This window comes from Mycteria americana, chromosome 10, assembly GCF_035582795.1.
Source record: "Mycteria americana isolate JAX WOST 10 ecotype Jacksonville Zoo and Gardens chromosome 10, USCA_MyAme_1.0, whole genome shotgun sequence".
NCBI classification, from domain to species: domain Eukaryota; kingdom Metazoa; phylum Chordata; class Aves; order Ciconiiformes; family Ciconiidae; genus Mycteria; species Mycteria americana.
The window spans coordinates 272482-299140 of NC_134374.1; the positions used below are offsets into that span (position 1 = coordinate 272482).

Here is a 26659-nt window from a genome sequence, read left to right on the forward strand (position 1 = left end):
CACCCTTTGGCTTGATTGCATTCTGACAATAACCAGGCACAGATGTGAGGAGAGGCTGCCTGGCAAGCGCTGGCCTGAAGAGGGGAGTGGGAGCCGTAAGCTTCTCAAAGGGGGAACACCCCTGCCTGAGGCAGGGTAGCCTTCAGTCTGGGAGGACAAAACCTGCCACCTTGGGCCCTTCTCAAGGCAACCTTCCTTGGCTCCAAGGCAGCTACATCTTTCGTGAGCGCAGCACTGCACAAGGACAGCTGGCTGCAGTCTCTTGGGCCACCAGTGCAGAGGAGCATCCCAGGCATGGTGAAGGGCCTGGTGGCAGAGAGACCAGAGCAGAGACATCAGCTCAGCCCCAAGCAGCAGCTGGACTGTAGACAGAGAGCTGCACACACTCGCTGAGGAACTGGCCCCGTCCCCCACGTTGATGCCCTTGGACAAGGGCAGACATCTGCACCCTCTGCCCATGGCTACCACTGCAGGCCAGGCTGGGCCTGACCAGCTGAAGCTTAAATGCCCATCAGGGTGAGGGACTGATGGGGGACTGGTCAAGGGCAGGGGGTTTTGGCAACACAAAATGGGTGAGGGCTGCAAGCCCACCCAGGAGCTGGCTCAGGCGCGGGTGTAGTCAGTCACACAGGACTGGCTGCTCCGTATGGTCCTGGCGGCCCTGTGTCTCAGGGCTGGTACCCAGCTCTGCTTGGTGAAGCAGGGACACGGTCCCTGCCTGTACCAGTGGGTGCTCAGGCTCATCCTGCCTCCAGAAACAGGCTGCCGTGTTGTGGCACGTTTGTCCGGTGGCACAGGGTTAGATCAGAGAAAAAGCTGCGTGCACCAGAGCCCCCTCTGGATTGTTTTCAAAGAGGAAACGGGGCTGAAATCTCTGCAGGCGACCGAGCAGCCTTCACCAACCAGCCCTGAGCAGCTCCAGGATGTTCTCCAGCCACCCAGGAAGCAGTGAAGGGGCTGCGCTGAGCGAGAGCACTGGAAAGGGGCTGTGGGCAGGCGGGCAGATGTGTCAGAGCCTGCCAAGCTCTGGCAGCCGTTACTGGAAGCGTCTCTTGACGTTTATCTTGTGGAGAATGGAGACCAGACGCTGTTTCCTCCCAGCACGACACAGATCTGAGATGCATCACAGCCTCCCCCAAGCCACAGACGTTTCTGTGCAGGGGAAGGGCTGGACCAGCACAAAGCCCTCTGCCTCTCGGCCAGGGGATGCCCTGCCTAGTCACCTGTGGAACAATTGCTGGAGGTGACTTAGAAATTAAACTTATATTCACACTTTTAGGTAAGGCACAGCATTGAAGAAGTTTCCCGGGTGGAATGCGGCTGACATGCAAGGAGTCCGTTCCACGGAAGTTCCCTAGGCCTGCAACCTTAGATGTCGGCAACGCCAGGGGAACTTGGTGTGCTGACTCTAAGAGGCACTGCTCGGAGGGGGGAGCGGTGTGGAGATACCGCGGCCAGGCTCTGCGATTATATGGGAACTTAAAGGTATTATGGAACTGATAAGCTGCGTATTTGCTACCCTGGGCCAACAGCCTGTCATGTTTTTGACAAAATGCTGTCCTTTTGGTGAACTTTGCTCATTATTACATCATTATAATACCAAAACACACCTCCATCCCAAAAGCTACCCGCCTCCAAGGTGCGACCACCCCTCACGGAGCTTGTGCTTTGAATTTTCCTAGTTTATACCTTTAAAAGCGAAGCGAGAAAACTTTACACCAATCCTAAACAAAGGTATGTATGACTACAGTCACTCAAGCTCCACCTGAAAGGTGAAAAACAGTATAAAATAGCTTAAGAGAGAGAGAGAGAGTGTTAGGGAAGACACCATCATGTACCACTCTGACCTCTAGGATCAGTCGACGGGCTGAGCCTCTCTTTCCCCCCCCATCGGGACGCCTTTGGACGCCTAAGATTCGAAGGCTTGGTTATACCAAGTACCTCCCCGGAAACTTAGAAATCTCTATAGAGTCGCTTTATTATCGTTTAACGCGTTTGTAGCCGGCAGTGTTACTCATACTCTTGGTATTTGCACGTGCTTTGCAGACAGTGAATTTATCACCGGTAATCCAAAAGAACCTGTGTGTCTGTTGCTCTAATAAACTGCACTCTTCATTCATCTAGCCGTGGTAGTTCTCCCTGAATGCGACCAGACTCTTCAACTGTGGCCGTGATAGTTCATGCAACACGACTAGACTGGGGGTGCATCGCGTTATTTGCGAATCCGTGAAAGTTCAGTACACTGAATGCGACCGGACTTATAACGTTGTCGAATTAACGCTGTTGCCTTAATCAACTTTGTGAAGCTGTTTCAGTGAAAGCCCTGAGAGGGCTCTGACGGGCAAACGTTGACTGATGGGTGGCTACATATACAGTCCTTAGAAAATAAACCGTTGACCAAGTCTGAGACTAAGACTGGACTTAGCCGCACCCAGACTCCTCTCTGAGAAGGAGTTTAGAAAGCAAGGGGGGGCCTGTCTGAGCCTCGTGACTCAACGGGAGGGTTCCCCCCTCCCGCCACTCCTCAGACTCCTACGCGACAGTAACTTTTAACGCAACAGGAAAAATTGGCATAGTCGGCAGGATTTTGCGGCAGACCCCGCAAAGAGGCATGCTGTGGCGGGGGCTGCCTGGCCAAATCCTCCCAGACACCGTGGATCTTATTCTCTGTCATGGCTCAGCTGCTCGGATTGCCTGGGCTGGGTGAGCCGGTGATCACACAGCTATCTGGTGTCTCCAGGGAGGCAAAACACATCCCTGCCATCCCTTTCTAGTATAGCCCAAGCAGAGATTATTTTGCAATCCAAAGCGTGCGAGGTGTTTCAATGCTGAGCCCCAGCCAGATAAGCCATGGGCCAGGGCTGCTTCTGAATCCGGCTTCTCCCGTGCTGGATGGAGAGCCCCCGGTTTGCAGCCCCCACCTGAGCCAGATGTGGGGGATGTATGCGGGTATTGCAGCTGGGCAGACGGGCACCGTTCTCAGAAGAAGTTGCCAGCACATAACAGAAACGGGCAGCAGCATGCTGGGGAGAGCACCTGAGCAGGGACCGTGGCTGACAGGGAGCAAAGCGAACTCGGGAGAGCACAGCTTAATTCCCAGCTCAGCCAGGGAGCTAGGGCCGAGCTGCTCACCGCCTCCTCTGCCTCAGTTTCCCCGCATGTAACCAAGAGCGAATGAACAGACTTGGACTCCCCTTTTCTGTCAGGTGTCTCTTGTCACATTTCTCCCTCCTACTACGTCTTCCACGATTAACTGGAGGGCTTCTCTCTGCTCTCCGTATCTCTTGCCTCCTACCTCGCATTGTTGCCAGCCTGTTCCTAGCCCGTGAGTGCAAGAGGAGCCTGGAGCCAAGGCGTCCTGCCTCCAGGATGTGCTCAGGGCAGCACGTTTCAAAGCCATGCCCCACGACCCCACTGTATGTCCATACTCCCCCTGCCCCGCAACCCACTCTCTCCAGGAGAGGCGAGGCTCCCTCTCGATGAGTGCTCCTCCTCCCGGGCTGCCTCAGCCGCTGGGTACGGCTGTTCCAAAGTGCTCTGCGGATCCTTCTTGGTCAGCCGGGCAGGGCTAGGGGAGATGACGGTCCAAGCAGCATCCTTCAGCCTAGTGGGCATGTCTGTTGGTGCTGAATGCAGTCAGGCACCCCAGGACTTTCCTAGGCCCCCGACCTAGTCCCTTATTTTCTCATCCTAATCTGATTTTACAGGTTTTCCAGGGAACCCCGCAGACAGAGTCTGGGTCACAGGTCCCACCGTGCCCAGCTGCAAAACATGGCGCTCATGCTGTCTGTCTTCTGCTCCTGGTGCTGACGGCCCTGGTCTTCTACCGTCACTGCAAGCCTGTTGTGCGATTTGGTATACTACTTATACAGAACTTGCTTAGCATTAGTAGCTAAATTTGCTGAAGCCTTAGGCCGCAGGCTGTGAACTTCCACCCAGATATGCTGAACTTTTACCTAGTTAAGTAAAAGAAGGCCCCAGAGCTGGTTCGAGCTCAAAGATAAGGAAGCAAGGAAGGCCGCTACCATCGTCAGCTGACGCAGCAACCTTAGAGGTAAGAGAAGAGGGCCGTTTCGGCCCACCTAGAGACAATGAAGGGACCCGACAAAGAGCGGGAAGACCCCAGACCCTAATATTACTACTGGTCAGAACTGTCGTGTGAGGAGCGGGGAACGTAGATTGTAAGGGTATTAGTGCCCAGGGATCTCTTGGTTCGGGGTCCCTCTTTGGAGGCACCCAGCTCGAGCTGCTCTGCATGTGGCATAAGTAAACTGCTTATTTACTCAGCGGATTGGCGACTCGTCTTCTTCAAGCAGGAACCTAGGGCCGAGCCCTGTTGACGGTGGCATAATTCCTGGCAGGTGGCGAAATTCCCTCAACAAAGCCCAAGGTCACCTCCCAGCTGGGCAGTGTGGGGCTGAGGATAGGGCAGGAAGTGGATCGGGAGCTACATGTGGATGATGCAGAAGACTCCAGCCCACGTAAGTGCGCAAGAGCTGCCACAGGAGAGGGACTGATGGGAAGAGCCTGCCCCAAGCAGCACTGACTGCCCACTGCAGCCACCTCTGGGTGGCAGATCCGTGGGTTTCTGCCTCTTAATTCCCCATCCACTTGACGTATCTGCTGTGGAGGAGAAAGGGGTGGGCAGCTAGCCCTATGGGGCAGTCCTGGGCTGGAGACCACCGCAGGAACTTTGGCCCAGGGGGCCGGAGTTTTCCAGGAAGTTTCTTGGGAAGGATGAAGTTCTTCAACACTGGAGGGGTGGACACACTGCCCCTTGTGATCTGGGGGCTCCCTGTCCACCCTGTTGGCCTCAGCCTGCAGCAGACAAGGCACCCAGCAGCCCCGACCGGGGAACGCTCTTTGTGCTGCCCCAAATGACCCTCTCGTCCTCTGTGTACATGGGTGCACAACCAGGCTCGCTCCTCCACTTGCTGTGCACACAAGTTAAACCAGTTTGCCCAGAGGGCACTGGCTTTTCCTGGGGCTAAAGTTCCTTATGGTGGCCCCAGAGCGAGGGAAGTGGCATGTGTGCGTGTGGAGTGAGAGGGGCTGGATGCTGCACATCAGCACAGGGAAGAAGGCCTGACCCTGCCTCAAAATACACTCAGATCCAAGAAAAAGGAGGGTTTCTAGTGGTTCTCTGCTCTCCCCAGTAGAGAGTTTTGCTGCAAGGCTCAAACAGCTTCTGGGATCAGAAGGATTCGTTTTGGCAGCATCAGGTGTGTGAAATCTGAGTCAGGATTGAACACCCCTGGGTCTGCCACCAGCAAACCCCCCGAGGCGAGCAGCCCTGACCGCTGCCTGTCGCACAAAGACCTCCTGGGAGCACGGGCCCTGGCTCACCTCCCTCTCCCCTCACTTCCTCGCAGTCACTAGGACACATCTCTTCTGCAGGCGTCCGCTGGTCCTGGCTGGCAGACTATCTGAGCGACGCGTGGTCTCACCTCTATGAGAACTTCCCACAGGCACTCCTGTACATCCTCCCCGTCACCCTGCTGATCCTGCTGCTCCTCTGCTGCCTCACGTACATGTGTGCGTCGCCCACCACCTGGTGGTCCCTTTCTCTGGGGCAGGTTTGCTCCTCTGGGTCGTGCTGTCTGGGTCATAGCTCCGAAATCCCCACTGTCACAAGCAAGACGTGGCAGCGAGGAGGTGCACCTCTGGCCGCCTGTGTAAGATGCAGCAGGAGGAGATTTACAAGGGGGGATGCTGACCAAAAGCTAGTCCCCAGTCTACGAGGCCGTAGTTTAAAATAAGCAGACAGGGCCCCAGAGCACAAAGCTTGTATCAGAACTTTCCCCAGGCTTCCAGATCAGGGCGTCTGCTCAAGAAGTAAGCTTTCTGGCTCCATTTGCGTACAAAGATGATGCATTCCCGGGGACATGGTCTGGATTTCCCTGTGGGATGTGTTGGGGGCAGACTCCCAGCACCTTTCCCGCCTCTGAGCACCCACCTTGCGAGGGGCAGGGCTGGGCTGCCTAGCTGCAGCAGAGCTCCCTCCTCGCTCCCTGCCCAGGCTGTGCTGCTGGGGCTCTTTCCTCCTGGCACCGTTAGAGCAGCTGCTGGAGCCGGTCGCGTCAGCGCCTGCAGCTCCCGCACCTCCTCTTCCCCGCGTCTCACAGCACTCTGGGCTTTCTGATTGCCCAGTCAGGAGCAGTTTTATTCCCACAAGGCAGGAGAAACTTGCTGTCAGACCAAGATGGATTTTCTTTCTTTTCTTATTCTCCTCCTCTTATTCCCCTGCTTTCCTGTTTCCTTTCTCTAGGGTTTTACACCCTTCGTTTCCTTGTATTTCTTAGGGTAACTTTAGACCGAGCCAACCTGGGGATCTCGTCTAGCAGCAGTGTGGGAGTCCGGTGCAAGGAAACCTCAAAACCTCCAGGATCCCCGGGAAGGTGTGAAAAATCCTTTCAGTGATTATCTTAAAGAATATGCCACCAGAATTAATTTCCCATCCCCCAGCCTGTTATTGAGAGAATTGTTCCATCCAGACAGAAAGATAAAATAATTGAAAAGAATGTGCAATTAACCCTATAGGCAGGGGGAAATCGGACTGCCTGGCCTCAGGCTGATCCCAATTGGGATTATAATAATCAAACAGATAGAGATAATTGCCAAACAGTGGTTAGAAATCTGATAAATGCGATTAGAGCTTTCGAGGAGGTGAGAGTAAATTGAACTAAAGTACAGGAATGTAGACAGAGGCCAGAGGAACACCCCAGCGACTACTGGGGAAGATTGCGACAGGCTTTGTTGACGTACGGGGGAATGACTCTCCAGAATTTTAATAATGAATTGGCAGCAAGTCTGTTTGTGGACAAAGCCGCCTCTGACATCTGCAACTATTTTAAGGATCACATGCCAGGGTGGCAAGGAGAAAATTTGAAAGATGCTATGTTACCTGGAGGTTCTATACTTGTACAATATGTAGATGATCTGTTAGTTGTCAGCAAGACATGCGAAGATCGCTTGAAAGATACTATTCGTCTATGTACTGCTTTAGCAGAAAAACGTCACCGTGCATCTCTTTCTAAGCTTCAGCCGTGTCAGCAGGAAGTAAAATATTTAGGATTCATATTAAAAGAAGGACAAAGATTAGTAGACCCAGAACGGGCCCAGGCTACTGTAGAAATGCCTTGACCGGTAACAAAGAAGCAATTGCAAGGATTTTTAGGTGCAGTAGGATACTGCAGGCCCTGGATACCGGGGCTGGGGGAGTTAAGTAAACCATGGACAGAAGCTACCAAGGCAGAAGAACTGGAGCCTATACGGTGGAGTCCAGAGAGGGAAAAGGCTTTCCAAGCTATAAAAGGAGCTTTAGCTTCTGCTCCAGCACTGGGATTGCTGGATTACTCCAAGGACTATTTGTGCATGAGAACAGAGGAGTAGCCAGCAGAGTCTCTAGCAGCTAGGTCCACACCGCCGCCCTGTGGCTCATCACTCAACTCAACTGGATCCTGTAGCGGCAGGGAATAATTCCTGTGTTAGACCGATAGCAGCAACAGCGGCTATCATAGAAAGAAGCAGACCGTTAGTCCTGGGTCACCCAACAGCTGTGTATGTCCCGCATGAAGTAGAACTGATTCTTCAGCAACATGCTACACAACCATTGTCCCCACAAAGAGCACATACTTGTGAATTAACGATTTTACATGCGGATAATATTACTTTTAAAAGATGTAATGTTTTGAACCCAGCAACTTTACTGCCTCTTCCCTCCGATGGTGAGCTGCATCATGATTGGGCTAAGGTAGTGTTCCACTCCAGCCGCCTACAGGAAGATCTGCGGGATAACCTCTAGAGAACTCGGGTCTAACCCTTTTCACCAGTGGATCGTCATACTACGTGAATGGAAAACGACAGACGGTCTATGCGGTGGTGAGAAACTTAGAGGTACTTGAAGTGGAACCTCTACAGCCCTTGGTGAGTGCCCACAGGACTGAATTAACTGCATTAGCAAGAGCCGCCTGGTGGGGATGTAATCAGTGGGTAACTATTTATACTGATTCTAAATATGCTTTTGGAGTGTGTCATGCAACGGGTACGCTATGGAAAGAACGACGGTTCTGTACCTTGGCGGGAAAAAGTGTTTCTAATGGAACTGTAATCCGAATGCTGTTGGAAGCTATTAAGCTTCCAAGGGAAATTGCTATAGTACACTGCCCAGCTCATACCAAAGGATCCAGCAAAATTGCAAGAAATAATGAATTGGCAGGTAAAGCAACTGTGTGAGTCAGCACAGGCTGACTCAGGAACACAGGAACACAGTTCCTGAACGCAGGAACAACCACAAAACCACAGATGAAATGCAAAGAGTAGATTTATTTTCGTTATCTCGCCAACCAGGGGATCCCCGAAGCAGCACCCAGGCAGAGGCACACAAGCGGGGACACAGGCAGCGCTGAGCTCGGACCATGCTGGAGGATCGCCGGCCCCGCTGTTTTCGCCTGTTTATCAGGGATTCGCGCAGGCGTAGTTTACCACCGTGCTTTGATCTTCTGTGCAGCAATTTCAAGCACGTTCGGTAGGGTGCCTCTAAGTCTACCATCTGCCTTTGTTATCTAAACACAGATGTGCTATTTGTCAAGCACACAAGGATAAACAACAACCAGTACGATATCTTTATTTTTCTACACCCCAGCTGCACATCCCTTGAGCGTGTTTACAATCCTCCTCACCAATCTTCCGTCATTATCCCGCAGCATCTAAAGCTGCTGCCCTCCAACCTATACATGAGTGTACCGCTATAACAAGTCCCTCTGCTGATGATTGGCCAGATGTCAGTAACCCAGCCCAACTATATGCAGCGGTCACTCAGGAAGAACGGGCTTGTTGGGAAAGTTGGGAGGCTGTGAAAGATGAAACTGGAATTTGGACGACTGGGGGAAAACCCATTTTACCAGGAAAACATTTAATGACTTTGGCTAGGTGGTTTCGTGATAAAACACATGGAGGGACGACAGCAGTTGTCAACCAGACTGAGAAAATGTGGGTGGCTCCAGAAATACGTATGGCAGTAAAAAGGATTGTGAGTTCTTGTCCCACACGTTGGAAGTTTTCTGATGCAAAACCCAAATAAACAGGAGGCTGGAGGATGACCATGGGCATACTTCCCATTCCAAAGACTGCAAATTGATTATGCTGATGTGACTCCCGTGAGCAGATTTAAGCACCTGCCAGTAATCGTGGACCAACTCTCAGGATGGGTAGAAGCTTTTACCACCAGGAAGGCTGATACTGCTGGAGTGGTCAAAGCACTTTTGCGGGAAATCATTTTTTTGGGAAATCATTCCCAGATACGGAATACCTGAAACCCAATGAGGGGTTCTCATTTTTCAGTGGGGATACTAGACAATATCTATAAAAGTTTAGGAACACAGCGACAACTACGTGTTCCATATCATCCGCAGTCGTCAGGACAGCTGGAAAGAATGAATACGACTCTCAAAAATATAGCTGCTCAAACTTGTAGTCAGGTAGGTTTGAAATGGCCTGAAGTTCTAAGAATAGTGCTATGGGATATTAGAAATACCCCTCGCCAACCTCGGGGATTGTCACCAGCAGAAATAGTGTTTGGCAGGCATTTAGCTGTACCTGGGACCTTTGTCCCCACTTAGGAACAGCCTCTTAGGTGGAGATGAACGAGTTACCAGATTTGTATTTGGGATACAAAAACATCTACAAGAAAATAGGGCACAAGCCCAATGGTTTCAACCAGTATCAGCAGGAATGCAAGTACATGATATCCGGTCTGGAGATGCAGTAATGACAAAAGTCCACTCTTGCAAAACGAAGTTGGACCCTAAAGGGGAGGGTCCGTATACTGTGTTATTAACTTCTTACTTTGCTGTAGAGAATGCAGAAAAGGATAACTGGATTCACCACTCTCATGTTAAACGACTGGCAAAAGAACATCAGTTAGACGGACCACCGTTGACCCTGCGGGACTCCGTCAATCCTGCCTCGGAGATTGAGACCGGGGCCATTTACGCTTACAAAGGCTGAAGGAATCCCAGAACCACGTCGGTTTTGTTTTCTTTCTAGAGCCACCTGGACCAGAGGGTCACCCGCTGCTTGGCCAAGTGGACCATCAGAGACCGTAGATCAAGGGCAGTGTCCTGTTTGGTGTATTCACCATCCTTATAGTATGGTGTATTCACCATTATAGTATGGTGTATTCACCATTCACCATCTAGTCACTCCAGGCTCAGTTCCAAGAGGGGAAGGTTTGAGGTGGCATCAGCATGGTTGGCTTTGGTTACCCTGCAATAATCATGGCCCATGTCATCCTGGGTGGTGTATTAATAACTGTTATAAAGGCCGTTGGGAAAACCATCATCAAGGCTGGGGCTGGGGAAATATAACCAGAAAAGGCGCAGCCGGATACATAAACTGGTGCTGTGCATGCCGGTGGCACCAACCACCCAGTGAACAAGAGTTAGCCATGAGACTCAATGTTTTATTATTGGGTTAAGAGTGGTTACCCTAGTTCTGGTATGAACCCTTCTTTGTCTAGATGTTTTGGTTCTTTTTCTTTTGTACACTTGATTGAAAACAATGGGCAAGCCATCGCCAAAATGGGCTCAACCATGCATCAACAAACCCATTATGAGAAAGCTATTCTCAAAACTGTGTTAGTACAATACCTTTCTTTACTGCTTTTACTAAAACAATTCCTTTGTGTTGTTGGCCCATCACGTGGCCAACCTAACCAAACAGATTGTTGGGTATGTGCCCATACCCCATTAACCCCCAGAACAGGTATACCCCTTATCATGATTCCTTTGACCTTAGTTGAATTGAAAGTGACAGAGAAGTATACTCATAACAACTGCTCCAATTCACCTTTCTGGAATAAGACTCTCTTAACTCAGACCAAATATCAGGACTGGGAATATACAACCGCCATGCTAACAGAAGGAACTTTCTGTTTCACTCGTAACCAGTCTGACCGATATGCCTACCCAGCAGGAAACAGCTCATGCCTCATAACCCAGTGGAGAGATGGTTACTGGTTTAAGAACACCCACACTTTCTGTAAAGGTCAAACCCCATTTTTTGAAACTATAAGCTTCAGGCCACAGAGGAACAATTGCAGTAACATCTCAACGTATGATACCAGAACGATCTACAAGTGGTGGAAAGGTAAAGGACAATGTAGTCTAAATGGACCTTGGGTATCAGAAGACAAAGGTGGTTTTGACCCTCCGTTGGAAAGATATGGGATTTTAATCTTACATACCAGTGTACTAACAAGCAGACATTACTCCCCATTTTGGGCCCGACAAGGCCATTATTTTGTCTGTGGCCGAAAATCTTATAAAATACTACCAGCCAATTGGACAGGCAGTTGTTACGTAGCCCGTGGGGTGCCATATTTACACATCACTTCTACATTATCTCAGGGAACAATTAGAAATGTCAGAAAAACTTCCCTCATTGAAACTCAAGAACAAACTCTCCGAAGACTAGAAGAGGCACGAGATAGCACATGGAAAAATCCACTAACAGAGGCAAAACTAATAGAATGTTCCATTTAAAAAATGGTTCCGTTAGTGGCTGGCCTCGCCATTACTTTTGTGGGCCGATATACCATCAGACTACACATGGTCTTAGAAAAGGTTGCCTTAGAACTTGAAGACTCTATCAATGATCTAGGAACAGCCATTGAATGCCTGGTTACAGAACCCGTTCTCTGGATGGGGATTATCCTCATGGTTTAGTAGTTTATTTAGTTCATTGCTAAAAAGTCTTTTACCTGTGATTATTATGCTTCTGATAGCCTACTGTGTTTTTACTTCTATTCGGAATTGTTTACAGAATATGCTTATGGAATCTGTACAAGGATACAGGGTACCCAGCCCCCTGAGTCGGAAGATAGGGACAGGAACCAGAATGCAGCCCCCATAATCCAGGGGGAAATGGTTAGTGACCTGCTGCACCACTTAGACGCTCACAAGACTATGGGGCCTGATGAGATCCACCCGAGAGTGCTGAAGGAGCTGGCAGATGTGCTCACCAAGCCCCTTTCCATCATTTACCAGCAGCCCTGGCTAACTGGGGAGGTCCCTGCTGACTGGAGATTAGCAAATGTGACACCCATCTACAAGAATGGCTGGAAGGAGGACCCGGGGAACTACAGGCCTGTCAGCCTGACCTCGGTACCGGGGAAGCTGATGGAGCAGATCATCCTGAGTGCCATCACACGGCATGTAGAGGATAACCAAGGGATCAAGCCCAGCCAGCACGGGTTCAGGAAAGGCAGGTCCTGCTTGACCAACCTGATCTCCTTCTACGACAAGGTGACCCGCCTAGTGGATGAGGGGAAGGCTGTGGATGTTGTCTATCTGGACTTCAGTAAAGCCTTTGACACGGTTTCCCACAGTCTTCTCCTGGAGAGACTGGCTGCTCATGGCTTGGACGGGTGTACTCTTCACTGGGTAAAGAACTGGCTGGATGGCCAGGCCCAAAGAGTGGTGGTGAATGGAGTTTACTCCAGTTGGCGGCCGGTCACAAGCAGTGTTCCCCAGGGCTCTATGTTGGGGCCAGTTCTGTTTAATATCTTTATCAATGATCTGGACGAAGGGATCGAGTGCACCCTCAGTAAGTTTGCAGACGACACCAAGTTGTGCGGGAGCGTTGATCTGCTTGAGGGTAGGAAGGCTCTGCAGAGGGACCTGGACAGGCTGGATCGATGGGCTGGGGCCAGTTGTATGAGGTTCAACAAGGCTAAGTGCAAGGTCCTGCACTTGGGCCACAGCAACCCTATGCAACGCTACAGGCTTGGGGAAGAGTGGCTGGAAAGCTGCCCGGTGGAAAAGGACCTGGGGGTGTTGTTTGACAGCCGGCTGAACATGAGCCAGCAGTGTGCCCAGGTGGCCAAGAAAGCCAATGGCATCCTGGCTTGTATCAAAAATAGCGTGGCCAGCAAGACTAGGGAAGTGATCGTGCCCCTGTACTCGGCACTGGTGAGGCCGCACCTCGAATACTGTGTTCAGTTTTGGGCCCCTCACTACAAGAGAGACATTGAGGTGCTGGAGCGTGTCCAGAGAAGGGCAACGAAGCTGGTGAAGGGTCTAGAGCACAAGCCTGATGAGGAGCGGCTGAGGGACCTGGGGTTGTTCAGCCTGGAGAAAAGGAGGCTCAGGGGAGACCTTATCGCTCTCTACAACTACCTGAAAGGAGGTTGTAGAGAGGTGGGGGTCGGTCTCTTCTCCCAAGTAACAAATGATAGGACGAGAGGAAATGGCCTCACCTTGCGCCAGGGGAGGTTTAGACTGGATATTAGGAAATTTTACTTCACTGAAAGCATTGGAACAGGCTTCCCCAGGGAAGTGGTTGAGTCGCCATCCCTGGAAGTATTTAAAAGACGTTTGGATGAGGTGCTTAGGGACATGGTGTAGTGGTGGTCTTGGTAGTGTTAGGTTTACGGTTGGACTCGATGATCTTAAAGGTCTTTTCCAACCTATACAATTCTGTGATTCTGTGATATCGAAGAGTCCTCATACAAGACCAACTATAGATGGGCAGGGGTGCCCCAAAAAAACCAAAGGGAGGACTGTTACATGAGAAGAAATGTGATTAACTGTATTCTTCTCTCTGAATAGTCTCGTTTAGCATTAGTAGCTTAGCACTAGTAGCTAAAGTAGTTGAAGCCTTAGGCTGCAAGAGCTGACCGAGAGTGAACTTTTTCATAAAACTAATGCTGCTAACATAGAACTAGCTGAATCCAGCAGATACGAGCGGAATGAAGAAGATAAGGACCAAGGAAACAACTCCAAGAGAATGAAGTAACTTCAGAAGCAGGCTAGGCCAGCAACAGTGAAAACCAATAAGAAACCAAGAGACCACCGACCAGAATGAAGTGATTGGACTTGGGGATCGGGTGCTGGGTGGTACGGGTATAATTGAGGGGCGCAATCTGGGGTAGGGGTGCCTCTCCGGAGGCACCCAGCTTGAGCTGTAGCCTGAGAACTAGTAAAAGAGGAATCAGAAACCTTCACTTGGACTTTGCATTTTCAGCGGGATCCTAGGGACGGCCCCTGTTATGGTGGCCAGCATACATAAATCCCTAACAGTGGCCTTTTCTGCAGAACAGCTGGTAACCTAGAGAACTGAGACTGCAAGATGGCAAATCCACTACAGTTGTGGGTAATTAGGAACAAAATTAATGGTGGAGGTGGAGAAGGATGAGTTATTGGAATGGGCTGTTTGCTCAGTTCTCTTCAGCTGCTGTTCTTGTCTGCTATTGGACACTTCTGCCTCTTGCTTTCTGCTTATTGGGACCTTTTCCAGTATTTAGGTGAAGAAGGCTAGTCTTTAGATCAGAAAAGAAATGAGCCCACTGTCTTTGGTGCACCCAGCTGTTGCCTACAGGCCTAGCCAAATTTCTACAATGTTAAGATGCAATCTCGAGAAGGGGATGCTTTATTCTGGAAGCCAGAGACACCCTGGTGGTCCCCAAATAATTGTGCGTGTTGCGTAAATAAAGAGCAATTCCAGTACACCTAGCTAATGGGAAATGAAACAAACGCTTGCAGCAAATGCTCCCCAGAGACCCTGCAGAAGGCTGAGGCTTTGTGAGAGAGAGCAATCCCGTTGGGCACACCTGGGAGAGAAGACAGAGGCAAGAGGTAATTCTGGTATAACAGTGGTATTCCATGTACTTCCGATTTTAATCTTCGGGTCTAGAGACAGCAGTTTTCTCAAATGCTTTTCCAATGTTTGTTTTTCAAGTGTTTTTCAGGTTCCACACTTAAATAACTAGGAACTTGCAGTTTTCCTAGCTGAAATGCAAACACTCATTCCCACGATATTTAAGAAGAGTTAATTACCACAAAGCTTTTTTTGCCTAGATAAAATTATAGATGATAAATGCTTAATTCAGAAATTGATGTTATTTTATAGTTAAGTTAGCTATGGATGTGCCATGCTGTGAAGCAAAAATAAAAATCCATGCATCAAAAGTACTTATGACACTCTCCTTTTCAATTGAAAAAGATGAAACTGTTATTAGAATATTATGTGGTGGTTACCCAACAAAAAGTGACTGTTCTACCCTAACTTTTTAGAGGCTAGAGCAACAGCTGTGTAGAGTTAATTCCCAGACAAGGAACGTTTCTAAGGTGCCTAGATTATCTCAAATCAGAATACTTAAAGACTGCATACAGATAATTTTTGGTCACTGTTGAGAACCTTCCTCGAGGCACCAGGTCTGAGAGCGACCATAGCTACAATAATTGCAATTTGTGCCGGCGAAACCGAGCAGACGAGCTCTGCTGTACAGCCTTGCCTGCCAGCAGGACCCCGGGAGAGGCTCTGGGGTCTGTGCGGCGGGTGGCCCGGGGGAGTTTCCTTCTCCCGCGGTCCCGGGAGCTACGGGGCCGCTCTGTTGCGGAATTCTCCGGGACACTTAAATCCTGGGACAGAACAGATCGGACCTGATCGCACCGACTGCTGCTGTCTTCGTTTCGGGTGCCTAAATGGGCAGAGGCCATTTGGGGTGAGTTGCGGTGACACTGACTGATGCCGCCCCCGCGGGCGGGCGTAAGCAGGAGCCCCCTTGCCCTGCTCCGCAGGGCGGTCTCGCACCCTGCGTGGCTGTTGGCATCCTCCGCCGCCTTCCCCGAGGAGAAGCGCGCCGGGGTGCGGGACTGCCGCGGAGCTGCTGGACACCGTGCGCTTGCGCATGCGGACAGGGCTGCGCCGTGCCGCGCTGCGACCCCCGAGGAGGAGGCTGGCGCGTGCTGGGCACGGCTCGCTGCCCCGGGGCGGCGAGGCGAGCGGGTCGGGCACCGCAACCGCCCCGTCGCCGCTGACGGACCCGGAAAGCGCACGGTGCCGGGCTGGGAGCCTGCAGCGGTGCTGGGGCGCTGCGCCGGGAGGCAAGGCACGGGCCCCGGGAGCGCGGCCGGACTGGCCACCGAGCAGAAGTGCCCCGTGGGGTGGGGGGAGCTGGCCCTGGCTCGCTGCCAGGGGGCTCAGCCGCTCCGCGGCGGGGCGGGGCGCGGCGCTCCCCGGCGCGGGGGTGTCTCAGCCGTAAGCGCTGTGCAGGGCGGCGGAAGCGCAGCACACCGCGTCCCGCCACGTGAGACCCGAGCGCCAGGGAGGCGATCGGCCGCGAGCGGAAGGAGCGAGCTTTTCATCACGCAAGATAAGAGCTGAGCCGTGAAAGCACCGGCAGGGCTCAGGGTGAGCAGGACTGGCAGCGGGTGCTGCTAACCGAGCCCTAGCGCGCTGGCTGCCGGAGGCTGGGCACCTGCGGCCGAGGACGGAACTCCGCTCGTAGCGGCCTGTTCCCTCCGCGCTTCCCGTCCGGCCCAGGGCAGGGGCACTCGCTGCGCTGCGAGCACCGTCCGGCAGCTCTGAGCAAAGCACAAATGCACCCGGTGGGTCAGACCGGCCGCGGGTATTTTTAAACTAAGTGGTTTACTTTCTGGAGCGGAGCTGGCCACGAGCAGGGTGTTTTTCTCAACCCGTGTCCAGGTGCGTAGCTGACGTGCGGCTTTCTGGGAGGCAGACGGTGGGCTCGCTGTGCTGCTTGCAGGGGTGCAGCCCCTCTCCTTTGCACCATGGCTCTGTCCTGTGCATTGAGGCTACTGTGCCGGCACCTTTGCCCTTCGAGTGCTCTCCTGAGCAGCCTGCCCGGTCGGGACCGCAGCCTGCTGATGGAGAAGAAGACAGCAGCAAAGTGGAAGGAGAAGAAAAAGGCCAGGGAGGGCCGCAGCCTGCCAGGTTCCTCCTGGGAGGAGAGGTACGGCTTTTCCAAAATGACCAAGCGCTCTTCCAAAGCACCAAGCACCTGAAGCAGTTAGAGCAGCGCGTTGGGGGTTTCACCTCCACCTAGCTCTCCCCAGTAGGAATAGAAGAGCCAGGGCTCAGCTGGCTTCCCTGGAGCTTGGCCTGGGGATAGGAATAATGGAAGAGACAAATGAGAAAGTCTAAGAGGAAAGGATTGGGAGCAGAGCAATTGCCATACTGGCAAGCAAAAAGTAATAGTCCGTTTGATTTGCAGTTCTGTGCCTGAAAGTAGTCGCCACTGGGTGCTTTGGAAGCAGCTCCAAAAATCTCAGTGAGCCATAACAGCAGCTTATCCAGCTGTGGGGTGAGGTTCTCCATGGGCTCAGTGAGTCAGTAGTTGATGGATAGTTATGATAGTTTGGGTCATGTCCACCTCACCCCTTACTCTGTCTTTTTTTTTTTTTTTTTTCTTTTAAATCAGCTTTTATGTGTTTTGTTCTTGCTTGCCCTGCCTCATATACAAGTGGTGGCAAGTTCTGAGGTTTACCTCTAAACTGCTGCTGCGTGGGTGGCCGGGTCAGTGAGAGTGAGCAGCCTGTAATTCCCTGCCTGCTGCACACAAACTGTGCATTTCACTGTGGTGGATTTAATCTAGTACAGCATTAGCAAAAAAGACGTAGTAGTGGCTGGAAATGTGAGCAGGTAGATGATGCAGCATGGATGCAGCGAGTGATGAGAGAAGCATCTTTCTCTTTTAGGGGAAAACTCTAGGGAGACAGGACTTGGGCTGTCCTCAGAGCAGCAAGGGATGGCCAAAGCCTCTGATTCAGTGGGAGTGGGAGAAAGCAACAGAGCCTGTCTGAAGCTACAGTATGATCTCCCCCCCCCCCCCCCCCCCCCTTCTCTGCCTGCACTTTGTGTTTCCCCTCTGACCGCAGTAACATTTGAATACTCATTCCCCTGGCTTTACCAGCCTGGAGACAGATCTCACCCGGGGCTTGGCAGGGCCTCTGGGTCCCTGTGCAGGGGAAATGCTGTTCCTGGCCTTGTCCTCTGTAGGAGGATCAGAAAGATACCTGGGTTACCCAGGACACCCAGGTGTCGCTAGTCAGTCTTCTGCCAAAGGCTCAACCTGTCCTTCTGGAGAGCTGGTCGTTGTGGTTCCTGGCTCCCTCTTCCAGCCACAAGTATTCTGCACCAGGAAGGTGACACAAAAAGGGAGTTTGGATGTTCACAGCCAGCTCTGGTGCAGAGCCCTTACCAGAACAGTCCTGCCCATGAAGCAGCTGGTGGGGATGTTATGCCGTAAGTATCAGGAGGCGAGTAGCTCTGGGCACTACCGCGATGTTGTGCTTTCCAGGTTAGTGAATGCGGTGACGCCACTGTGGAGGCTTCCCTATCAAGAGCAGCTGCAGGTAAGAGGTGCTTATGTGGACTTTTCTCTGTCCTGTTGCCCCAACTGCCCCTCCTATCCCCCTTGAGCAACAGCCCCTAGCATCTTAGTCGCTTAATGCTGTAAACTCTTCAGACCCCTTTTACTGCTGCTTTAATTGTTCAGTTATTGTGAAGGATTAGAACTGGGAGGTTCCCTGTGGGTGGTATGTGTGATCACCAACAGCACAGAGGATGGGCACTTGCACAGTGAGCCTGTCCAGTGCGGGACAGCTGGTTCACTGCGGCTTCAGGTTGGACCAAATGCTCCAGGCCAGCGCTTGGGGACCACAGGCACAGGATTTCTCTCTCTCCCCGTTGCTCCAAGCGGCTGCGGTGATGAGAAAGGCAGAGTTCCTCTGGGACTATATCCCACTTGCAGTATTCCCTCCTGTTGGCCTTCCCAGAGGTGGGTGATGAAGAGCTGCCCACCGTCGTGTGGTCCTGTGAGAGTGTTTCTGGCTTAGGACTCCTCTGCAGGTGAAGTATGAAAGCCAGAGGAAGATTTTGCAGACACTGGCATCTCGTCTTGAGGAGCTGGGCGTAGATGTGCAGAAACCTGGTGGACTCTGCTGTCCCCTCCGGCCTGTAGTCCCTTCGGTGAGTATCCCGTGGGAACACTCTCCCCTCTGAGCCACCAACAGTCTCTCACTTGGCTCCTGAAGAGTCTTACGGTGGGGATTACTTGGTTGCAGAGAACGTGTCTGTGGCAGTCCTTGCTAGCTTCTGCTTTGCAGCCTGTGAGTGCCGGAGAGTGAAACAAGCCCAGTGATTAGGAACCCTTGTTTTTGTGGCCAAGCCTTCCCTGATAAACCTGTCACCATTCTGTCACAGAGAGCCATTTCTTCTTCCCAAGGGCAAGTACTGGGGGTCTCGCGCACAAGCTCCATTTCTGCGTTTTGCACATTCATGTGTATCTTCCTGTGTTGCCAGCAGAACAACCAGGCTGGGTTTTGGCTTTCCTCCATTACTTTTTCTTTTAATCCAAGGCTTTACTTTTCCTTCTTTTCTCTCTCAGCCCGTCATTAATGGCTACCGAAACAAATCTACTTTCTGTGTGAACCGAGGACCAGATGGGAACCCCAAAACGGTGGGGTTGTATGTGGGAACTGGCAGAGGTCAGCGCAGGACAAGGAGCTGGGTAGAAGACCGCTGGCGTGGGCTGGGTTGGGGCAAGGCTCTGCTGTGACAGCCTCCACCCAAGTTAGAAGCCTGAATCCTGGGGGACACTTAACAGAAACGCCACCAAGTGTGGGGCAGCAATTTTAAAACCTCAGTTCATTAGCTTCTTAAGAAACGCCAGCTTCTAATTTGCTAAATACAGCAGTAAGGATGACAGCTGTGGTAGCAGGCCCTCCAGGATTTAGCTTTGTTATTCTTAATTGTGCTGTTCCCATGTTTTTGGCGTGCTCCAGGAGCCTGTGCTGAGCAGGGAGAGCATGGGGGGGTGGGGTGTGGGTGTGCACGTCCATAGGCAGCAGAGCAATGTTGGAGCGTTTGGGATTGTGAAGCAGTTTGGTTTTGTGCAACGAAGATGTGAGCTGTGTGCTCCTTGCAAGCCGCTCAGTGGTGAACTCGTTCACACCATTGATACTAGGTTTTGCTTCTCAACATCCATAGCAAGAGGTGCTGGGGTGGTTGCTGTGTACTTTTCTCATTGAAAAAATAATTCCATGGATGCATTTTACTTCTGACAGCAGACGTTTAGCATTTAAACTAAAGTGGGACTGCTGTCTTCCAGGCAACCTAAACTGCTTTACTGCTGTAAGCCCACACCATTATTCTCCAGTTAGAAAACCGGCTTGCTCTGCTCTGGCTCCCTTAGTTTAAGAACAGCGCAGTGGCTCCTTTGGGAGTTGCTAGAGGGCATTTAAAAAGCTCTTGGAGCTCCAACCTCTTCATGGAAGTTAGTGACAGTAATCACTGGCAAAGGGAATTCTGGCAGGTCCTGCAGACTGCAGGTACCCAGAACATCACAGGATTCAGGGGAAAGGCCTCGCCACAGTTTATCATGTCAGATGCTACAGTGGCTTACGTGCCCTGAAACAAAACAGTTAAATACCTTTCTGTCTCTCTCCAGCAAGAAATATTGTCTGTGTGAAAGCTGACCACATGGAGAACATACCCCCAAAACACAAACAAGTAGCCCAGGTAAATAAATAGTGTCATGTCTCTCCCTAGACTGTGGAATAGAGGACTGCCATAACTCTTATTTGGGAGAACATTGTAATTTTAGTTACACTGGGTTTTCAAGTCCATTTTCACGTTCTGAAAAGTTTCAGGCCTGACTCTGGTTGATGGATAAATATTTTTTTTAAAACTTGCATGTTAATGTTGGAGCCTCTAAACTGTCCCAAAGAATGAAGTTAATCAAGTGACAATGAATTCCTGCCAATCTATTAAAGTACATAAGAATCACAAATTGAAATTATTAAAATGTCTTCCAAGAACTTGGAAAGAGCTTTCACTCAGTGTATTGAAATCAAACAGAAAAAACAGATGATACTGGTGGAAGGGCCACCCGTTTGGAGTGCACAGAGTTATGCTAAGACCAGGGCAGTTGTCTTTGCTGTCCTGTAAGTGCCATTTCCCCTCCGCTCAGTGCTATGAGGAGTTCATCCGTCGCTCCCCCCTGGACCCCTGCATCCTCTTTCACGAAGGTGGACACTGGCGGGAGCTCGTGGTACGCACCACCAACTGTGGCCACACCATGGCTATCATCACCTTCCACCCCCAGGAGCTGGGCCAGGTGAGTACATGGAGGACAAGGCCCCTGGCAAGAGGCACACCTGGCTGACCAGAGCTTGCTGGGTGTATCGCTGGGGAGAGGTGTCTAATTGGATTACCCAAACAGCTACGTTTTCGTTTCTCGCTCTTGACAGGAGGCACTGGCTACTCAGAAAGCATTGCTTAAGGAGTTCTTCACGTGTGGACCTGGAACAGTCTGTGCCTTGACTTCACTTTATTTCCAAGAGAGGTACATGTCTTGACACAGGGAAAGAGTGGAAACAAAGCCACCTCCTTTTTCTCCCCAAATTAAAATTCTACCAGTTCAGGGAGTGCTTGAAGAGAATGACAGATGTTTGGATGCCTCTTGCAGGTGTGGTTTTAAGATAGCCACATCTTTTGTTTTTCCAGACCTGAAATACTTGAATACATTAAGGCTCTACCTCATGGGAGTTATGAGCCTGGGAAACTGAAGAAAAAGACTATAGTGACTTTCCCAAGACAGTAAATCACATCAGCAGCAAAACTGGGGAATAGACCCTGGGAATGCTGCCCTCTGCAAAGTCATTTTGATCCTTTTAAAGAATTCTAGGCTGTGCAAGTTACAGGTCCCTTACAAAGAATCAAAATTCTTTGATCCTGTTGAAAGGCTCACATGAAATAAAAGTTGGTGGTGGGGGGAGAACCATCCTCCCCTGCACATGAGCAGCCCGGGAATGAGAATGGAAATCGGCTGCCTCTCTGCTGCCTTCTAACAGCTGGGTTTTGTGTGCTCTGCTAGCACCATGACACGCTGCTCACATGAGCAGTCCCCCTTCCAGCTCCTTCACGGAGAACCGCACATCTTTGAAGAAGTGCTTGGCCTGAAGTTTCGCATCTCTCCAGATGCCTTTTTCCAAGTAAACACAGGTGGAGCAGAAGTTCTGTACCAGGCGGTCAGGGAGCTGAGTCAGGCTGGTGGGGACACCGTCCTCCTCGACATCTGCTGTGGAACGGGTGAGCAGTGGCCGTGTGAACCTGGCCCCCAGGGCTGGTGCTTTGCGTGCCAAAAATGATCCCCGCTATCTAAAGGCTTGTTTCTTCAGCATGAATTTATGGAGTATTTTTGTATCCCTCGTTTCCAGGCACAATTGGTCTCTCTCTGGCTCACCAAGTGTCCAAGATTATTGGTATTGAGGTGGTGGAGAAGGCAATAGCGGATGCCAGGTGGAATGCAGCATTCAATGGTGAGTTCAAACTTGCCATGGCACAAAGTTTCAAACTAACTGCTGAAAAATTGGAAGCAGAAGTGAGCAGAGGGATCCTAACAAGTTACCTCCACGCAGCAAAGGGCGGTACTTCATGTTATGCCTAATGTCTGGTGAGACCGACTCTGCTCAGTTCATGTGATTGCTTTTTGCTTCACAGGAATTTCAAACTGTGAGTTTCACAGTGGAAAGGCAGAGGCCGTGTTACCACAACTCCTGTCATCGTGGGAGGATGGCCAACCCCTTGTTGCTGTGGTGAACCCATCTCGGGCTGGGCTCCGTGAGAGAATATGCTATTTATTTTCATCTTGAAAACAGCTAATTTTGAACAAGTTCCATGAGACCTGTTACATATGGCTGTATACTGGCTCCAAACCCTCTGCTCGCTTAGTCTCTAGTTTCTTACCTTGTTGCTGACAGCAGCTAGAATCCCATAGAGTCTGCTGTTTTCAGTGCCTTTATCATGCTTTCTCTTTAAAGCAGACAGCTCTAATCTTTCTTCCATCTTTCATAGGCTCACAGAATTATTTAGGCGAGAAGGAGCCTCTGGAGGTCTGTGGTGCAATCTCCCAACTAAAGCAAGGCCAACTTCAGAGTTGTATAAGGTTGCACAGGGCTGTAAAGCCCAGTTGAGGTTTGAATGTGTCCAAGGGTGGATACCCCCTCCTGAAAATGTTTTCCCCAATATATTTAGTTTCCCCTTGCTGCAGTGCATCTGTTGCCTCTCATCCTCTTCTCGTGGCCCTCTTGAGAAAATTCTGGCTCCATCTTCTCTGTAATCCCCCATGAGGCCCCTGAAGAGAGCAAATGGATCCCTGCTCACACTCTCTTCCCCAGGCTGAATAACCCCAGCCCTCACACTCTTCTTGTGCATACCGTGCCCCAGCCCTCTAACCGTCTTAGTGGTCTCCGCTGGACTTGCTCCAGTGTGTACTGGGAAGTCCCAGACTGGTCCTGGTGCCAAGATGCGGTCTCACAAGTGTGTGTGGAAGGTTTTACGTGCCTCTGCTTAATTAAGTAATGATTTTTCTCTCATCCTGCATCCCCTTGGGAAGCAGAGGGATTTCTCCCACTGCTCTACCCTGCCAAACTGGCTGAGCTGTTAGCAGCGTGGGTTGCATCCCCGGCCTCCTAAGAGCCTGCATCTGAGACAGGACATGGCAAAATGTGTATATTCTTTTTTCCCCTGTATTTTTCACAGTTCAGTGCAGTTCTGTGATGCTTGCTGTGCAGTCATTCCTTCTGGAGAGCTCATGGTGGTAGTGGGTCACTGGGAACGCACGGTATCTGTTTTTGCAGATTATAGGGTTGTGCGAGCCATCCGAAACTGCACGTCCATCCGAAGGCTGCTCTACATCTCCTGCAAGCCAGAGGGTGAAGCCATGAGGAACTTTCTTGAGTGAGCACCCTCCTCTTTTCCTTTCCACTGACCTTAGTGACAGACCCTATTATGTCCAGACAAGGACATAAATATCTGACCTTGGCTTAGAAAGGTTTTTGTTGCAACTGCATTTCACTGGGTGAGTTCTGCAGGTGTGATCCAGGACTAGTCAGTGCATGGTCAGAAGTGGTTTATGCTTCTGTGTTACTTTGGGTTTACCTGCAAGCTGCACTCACTGGTTTAAGGTAGTGGGTTATTTGGGTTTTATGTTGCAGCAGGATACTTCAGTGCATCAGAAAGGAATAGAAAATAACGCAAACATGCTGTAATGGCATTGTGCATCCTTCCCCAACAAAACAGCACATCTGGATGTGGGATATGGAGCCCACTGGGTTCACTGCAGGAAAGCTGGCCCCTAGCCAACAAAGTGAAGCCAAGGGGATTAGTCACCTGCTTAGGGTTAATCATATAGCTAAGTCTTTATCTGGGGCAGGCCCATTTGCAGGTGATAAATCTGTCTGCAGGTAGCCAATGAAGGTAGTGCAAAACTGAGGATTGTTTCCTAAGGTTATTAAGTGTCTTTCAGCTGGGATGGCTTGTGAGAAAGGGAGCTTTAAACCTACCACTGACTCTTCAGCTTGTCCATGAGGTTTTCAGAGCTGGTTTGGGATTCAGTATTGATGGTTCCAGTGTCAGCTGCAGACTCTGAGGGATGTTAGCCAAACACACGATACCTCCTTAGTGCATCCTCTGTGGCATTGTGCTACCAATAATGGTGTGAAGGCTTCTGCTGCTGGTCTAAGGGATGCTCTCTTTGCGTTCCACAGGCTGTGCTGCCCATCTGACCCAGGGAAGAAGCTGACAGGAGAGCCATTTGCCCCCACGTTAGCTGTACCTTTTGACATGTTTCCTCATACTGTTCATTGTGAGCTGGTGCTGCTGTTCACCCGCTGACAAAGAGGCAGGTATGCCAGCTCTGAGAGCTTGGGAAGCAGACTCCTACTGTCCTGAAGACTGGAGTCAATGTAGTTAGGATTTTAACTTACTTTCAAGAGAGTTGTATAAAAATAAATGATTTTGCTTTTGCTCTTACTTTGGGTTGCCTAACTGCACTGTTCTGTAAGGAAACACTCGGATTTCTGGGGTGAAAAGGGTCTCTAGCATTTCATCACCCTTCCCTCCCCTGCAAACCTCTTCTTGGGCTGCTGGTTAAAGCAGCCTGGAAAATACCCTCTCCCTGGTATTGTGGGTTGTCACCATCAACGTGTGAATACGAAGTACTAAAATCCACTGTACGTTCTAATACTGCCCTGCCGTTAGTTCTCTGCTTGCTTCAAGGATATTTCAGGTGTTTTTCAAGTTGATAGTGAACTTGCTATGAAGAAACCGTAGGAACTAGAAATCCTCGTGCTTCACTGGGCAAATGTTGACTTTTGGGGTCAGGGAAATATTTCCTGTACAAACTTCCAAAACCAATATTGAATCGCTGTCAGTCACGTGGATAAGTTGGAGGCAATGAGAAAGCTTTTTCTATAAAATGAAATGAAGAAAAAAACCAGATTTCAGTGTCTCTCCTTCCACACCTGCCTCCCCCTTCTCTGCTAATGCTTGCTGATACCTAAATATGAAGTGCCCTGTGAAAATGTCAGCAGCAACAAGTTATTTCTTCATCAGGTTGCTCCGCAATAGCTAATTCAAAACTTTGGTGTATTTTGTATCTGTCCTGCCATGTTCACTGACTGGCAAGCTGTGAACCTCAATGTTACATGAAGTTCTCTCCAGCTCTTCAAAAGATGGTGCTGCTATGACCTGGAGGTAGGTCTGACTGAGCAGAGTTCCCTTGTGTTTTGTGAACTCCACGTTGGTTTGAGGGCTCCTTTTATTTTTATTCTTTTTAATTTTTACTTTTATGTTGTATTGAAGTTACCTTTTGGTTTATCCTGGTCATCTAGGCCAGACCAGTAGCAGAACACATTTCTACAGTCAGGCTGTTAAATTTGACTCTTTCCTCCAAAAGACGAGTTCCCTATCTGATTTGGGTGAATCAAGGCTGATAAACTCCCAAGGAAACAGGGAGAGCTCCCTGTATTTTTCCAGACTTTTAACTCCAGTCCTAAGGAACCCTGAGCTTGGAATAATAACAACAACCACCAGTTCTCAAGGCATGGGGGCTTAAAAAGCATGGGTTTAGGACTTGAGGCTTACTACACCAGAAAGGGAGGTGATGGGGAGATACCTGATAGGCATAGGAAGTGTCACGCTTGTATTACCCACGAGTGTAAGATTTTTGCACGGTGTTAAGTTTATAGCGAGGGATGCAGTTTTCCAGCAGTTCTGTTTTGTGTAATTACACCTTGGCTTCTTGTTGCGAGATCGGAATGGATTTCTGCTTAGCCTGGCTATGCTTTTGTCAAAAGGAAATTTGTTGCAAATTAGAGGGGGAGAGATAATGACTTTAAATCAGAAAGTAATAGAGGATCAGGAAACCTTTCCACTAGTCTCTGGAGAGCTGAACATACAGGACAGGTTTTATCTGCAATGGGGGAGGGTGGCACAGTAGCCTCACCGTCCCTTTTGGGCATCAGGTTCCAGGAGAGCCACAGGGGCAAGACATCTTTTTTACTTTTCTGGGGCAAATATGTTAAGCAATATGTTGTTTGCTGTGTATTAGTGTCTGACCATCTGAAACTGAAAGCTGCCTATGTACAAGAGACCTCCGACCACTTTTCCTCCATAGCAGGTTACCCCTGTGCCCCTTGCTAACGTGTCCTCATTTTCCCACTAGCAAGCAACTGCGCTACGCTTTTGGCTGCCATCCCGCATCCCTAGAACTGGCTCAGCTTTGGTTTTCTGTGGGTAGTTTATGGAACGTGCAAGGAAACAGAGGATGACTTAATGGCAGGAGCGGTGAGAATGCTCATCGCTCAGCAGGTGCTAGAGCTGCCTGACTCCGGCCACACGGCTGCGGGGCATTAGGACCCGGACGTTGCTGCGTGGCGGAGGCTGAATCCCCCTCCCGCTGTCATCCTCGCTGCCTCTGCAGCTTTATTCCTCATCTCCTTCAATGGTGACTGACTACCTCACGCCCAGGCTGGCAGCCAGAGCGAGAAGGCCTCGCCAGGACCGGTTC

At 50.5% G+C, this 26659-nt stretch overlaps 1 protein-coding gene and 1 long non-coding RNA gene across 3 annotated transcripts; both read left to right on the forward strand.

Annotated features, from left to right (window-relative positions):
* The first annotated feature begins 1895 nt into the window (after positions 1-1895).
* On the forward strand, positions 1896-14951 carry LOC142415178 (uncharacterized). 2 transcript variants are annotated; one of them, XR_012777317.1, is made up of 6 exons: positions 1896-4054; positions 4288-4481; positions 6303-6398; positions 7701-7926; positions 14544-14636; positions 14740-14951. It is a non-coding gene; the product is annotated as an uncharacterized LOC142415178 (long non-coding RNA). The 2 variants fall into 2 exon arrangements; XR_012777316.1 differs by having other exon boundaries at positions 14544-14951.
* A 772-nt stretch (positions 14952-15723) lies between these two features.
* Positions 15724-25066, forward strand: LOC142415116 (tRNA (uracil-5-)-methyltransferase homolog B-like). Its single transcript, XM_075513137.1, has 12 exons — positions 15724-16756; positions 18104-18158; positions 18655-18774; positions 19193-19292; positions 20255-20325; positions 20777-20923; positions 21057-21151; positions 21683-21897; positions 22026-22127; positions 22309-22428; positions 23448-23547; positions 24357-25066. The coding sequence occupies exons 1-12, from the start codon at positions 16575-16577 to the stop codon at positions 24481-24483; spliced, it is 1434 nt and encodes a 477-aa protein (XP_075369252.1). The 5' UTR covers positions 15724-16574; the 3' UTR covers positions 24484-25066.
* The last annotated feature ends 1593 nt before the right edge of the window (positions 25067-26659 follow it).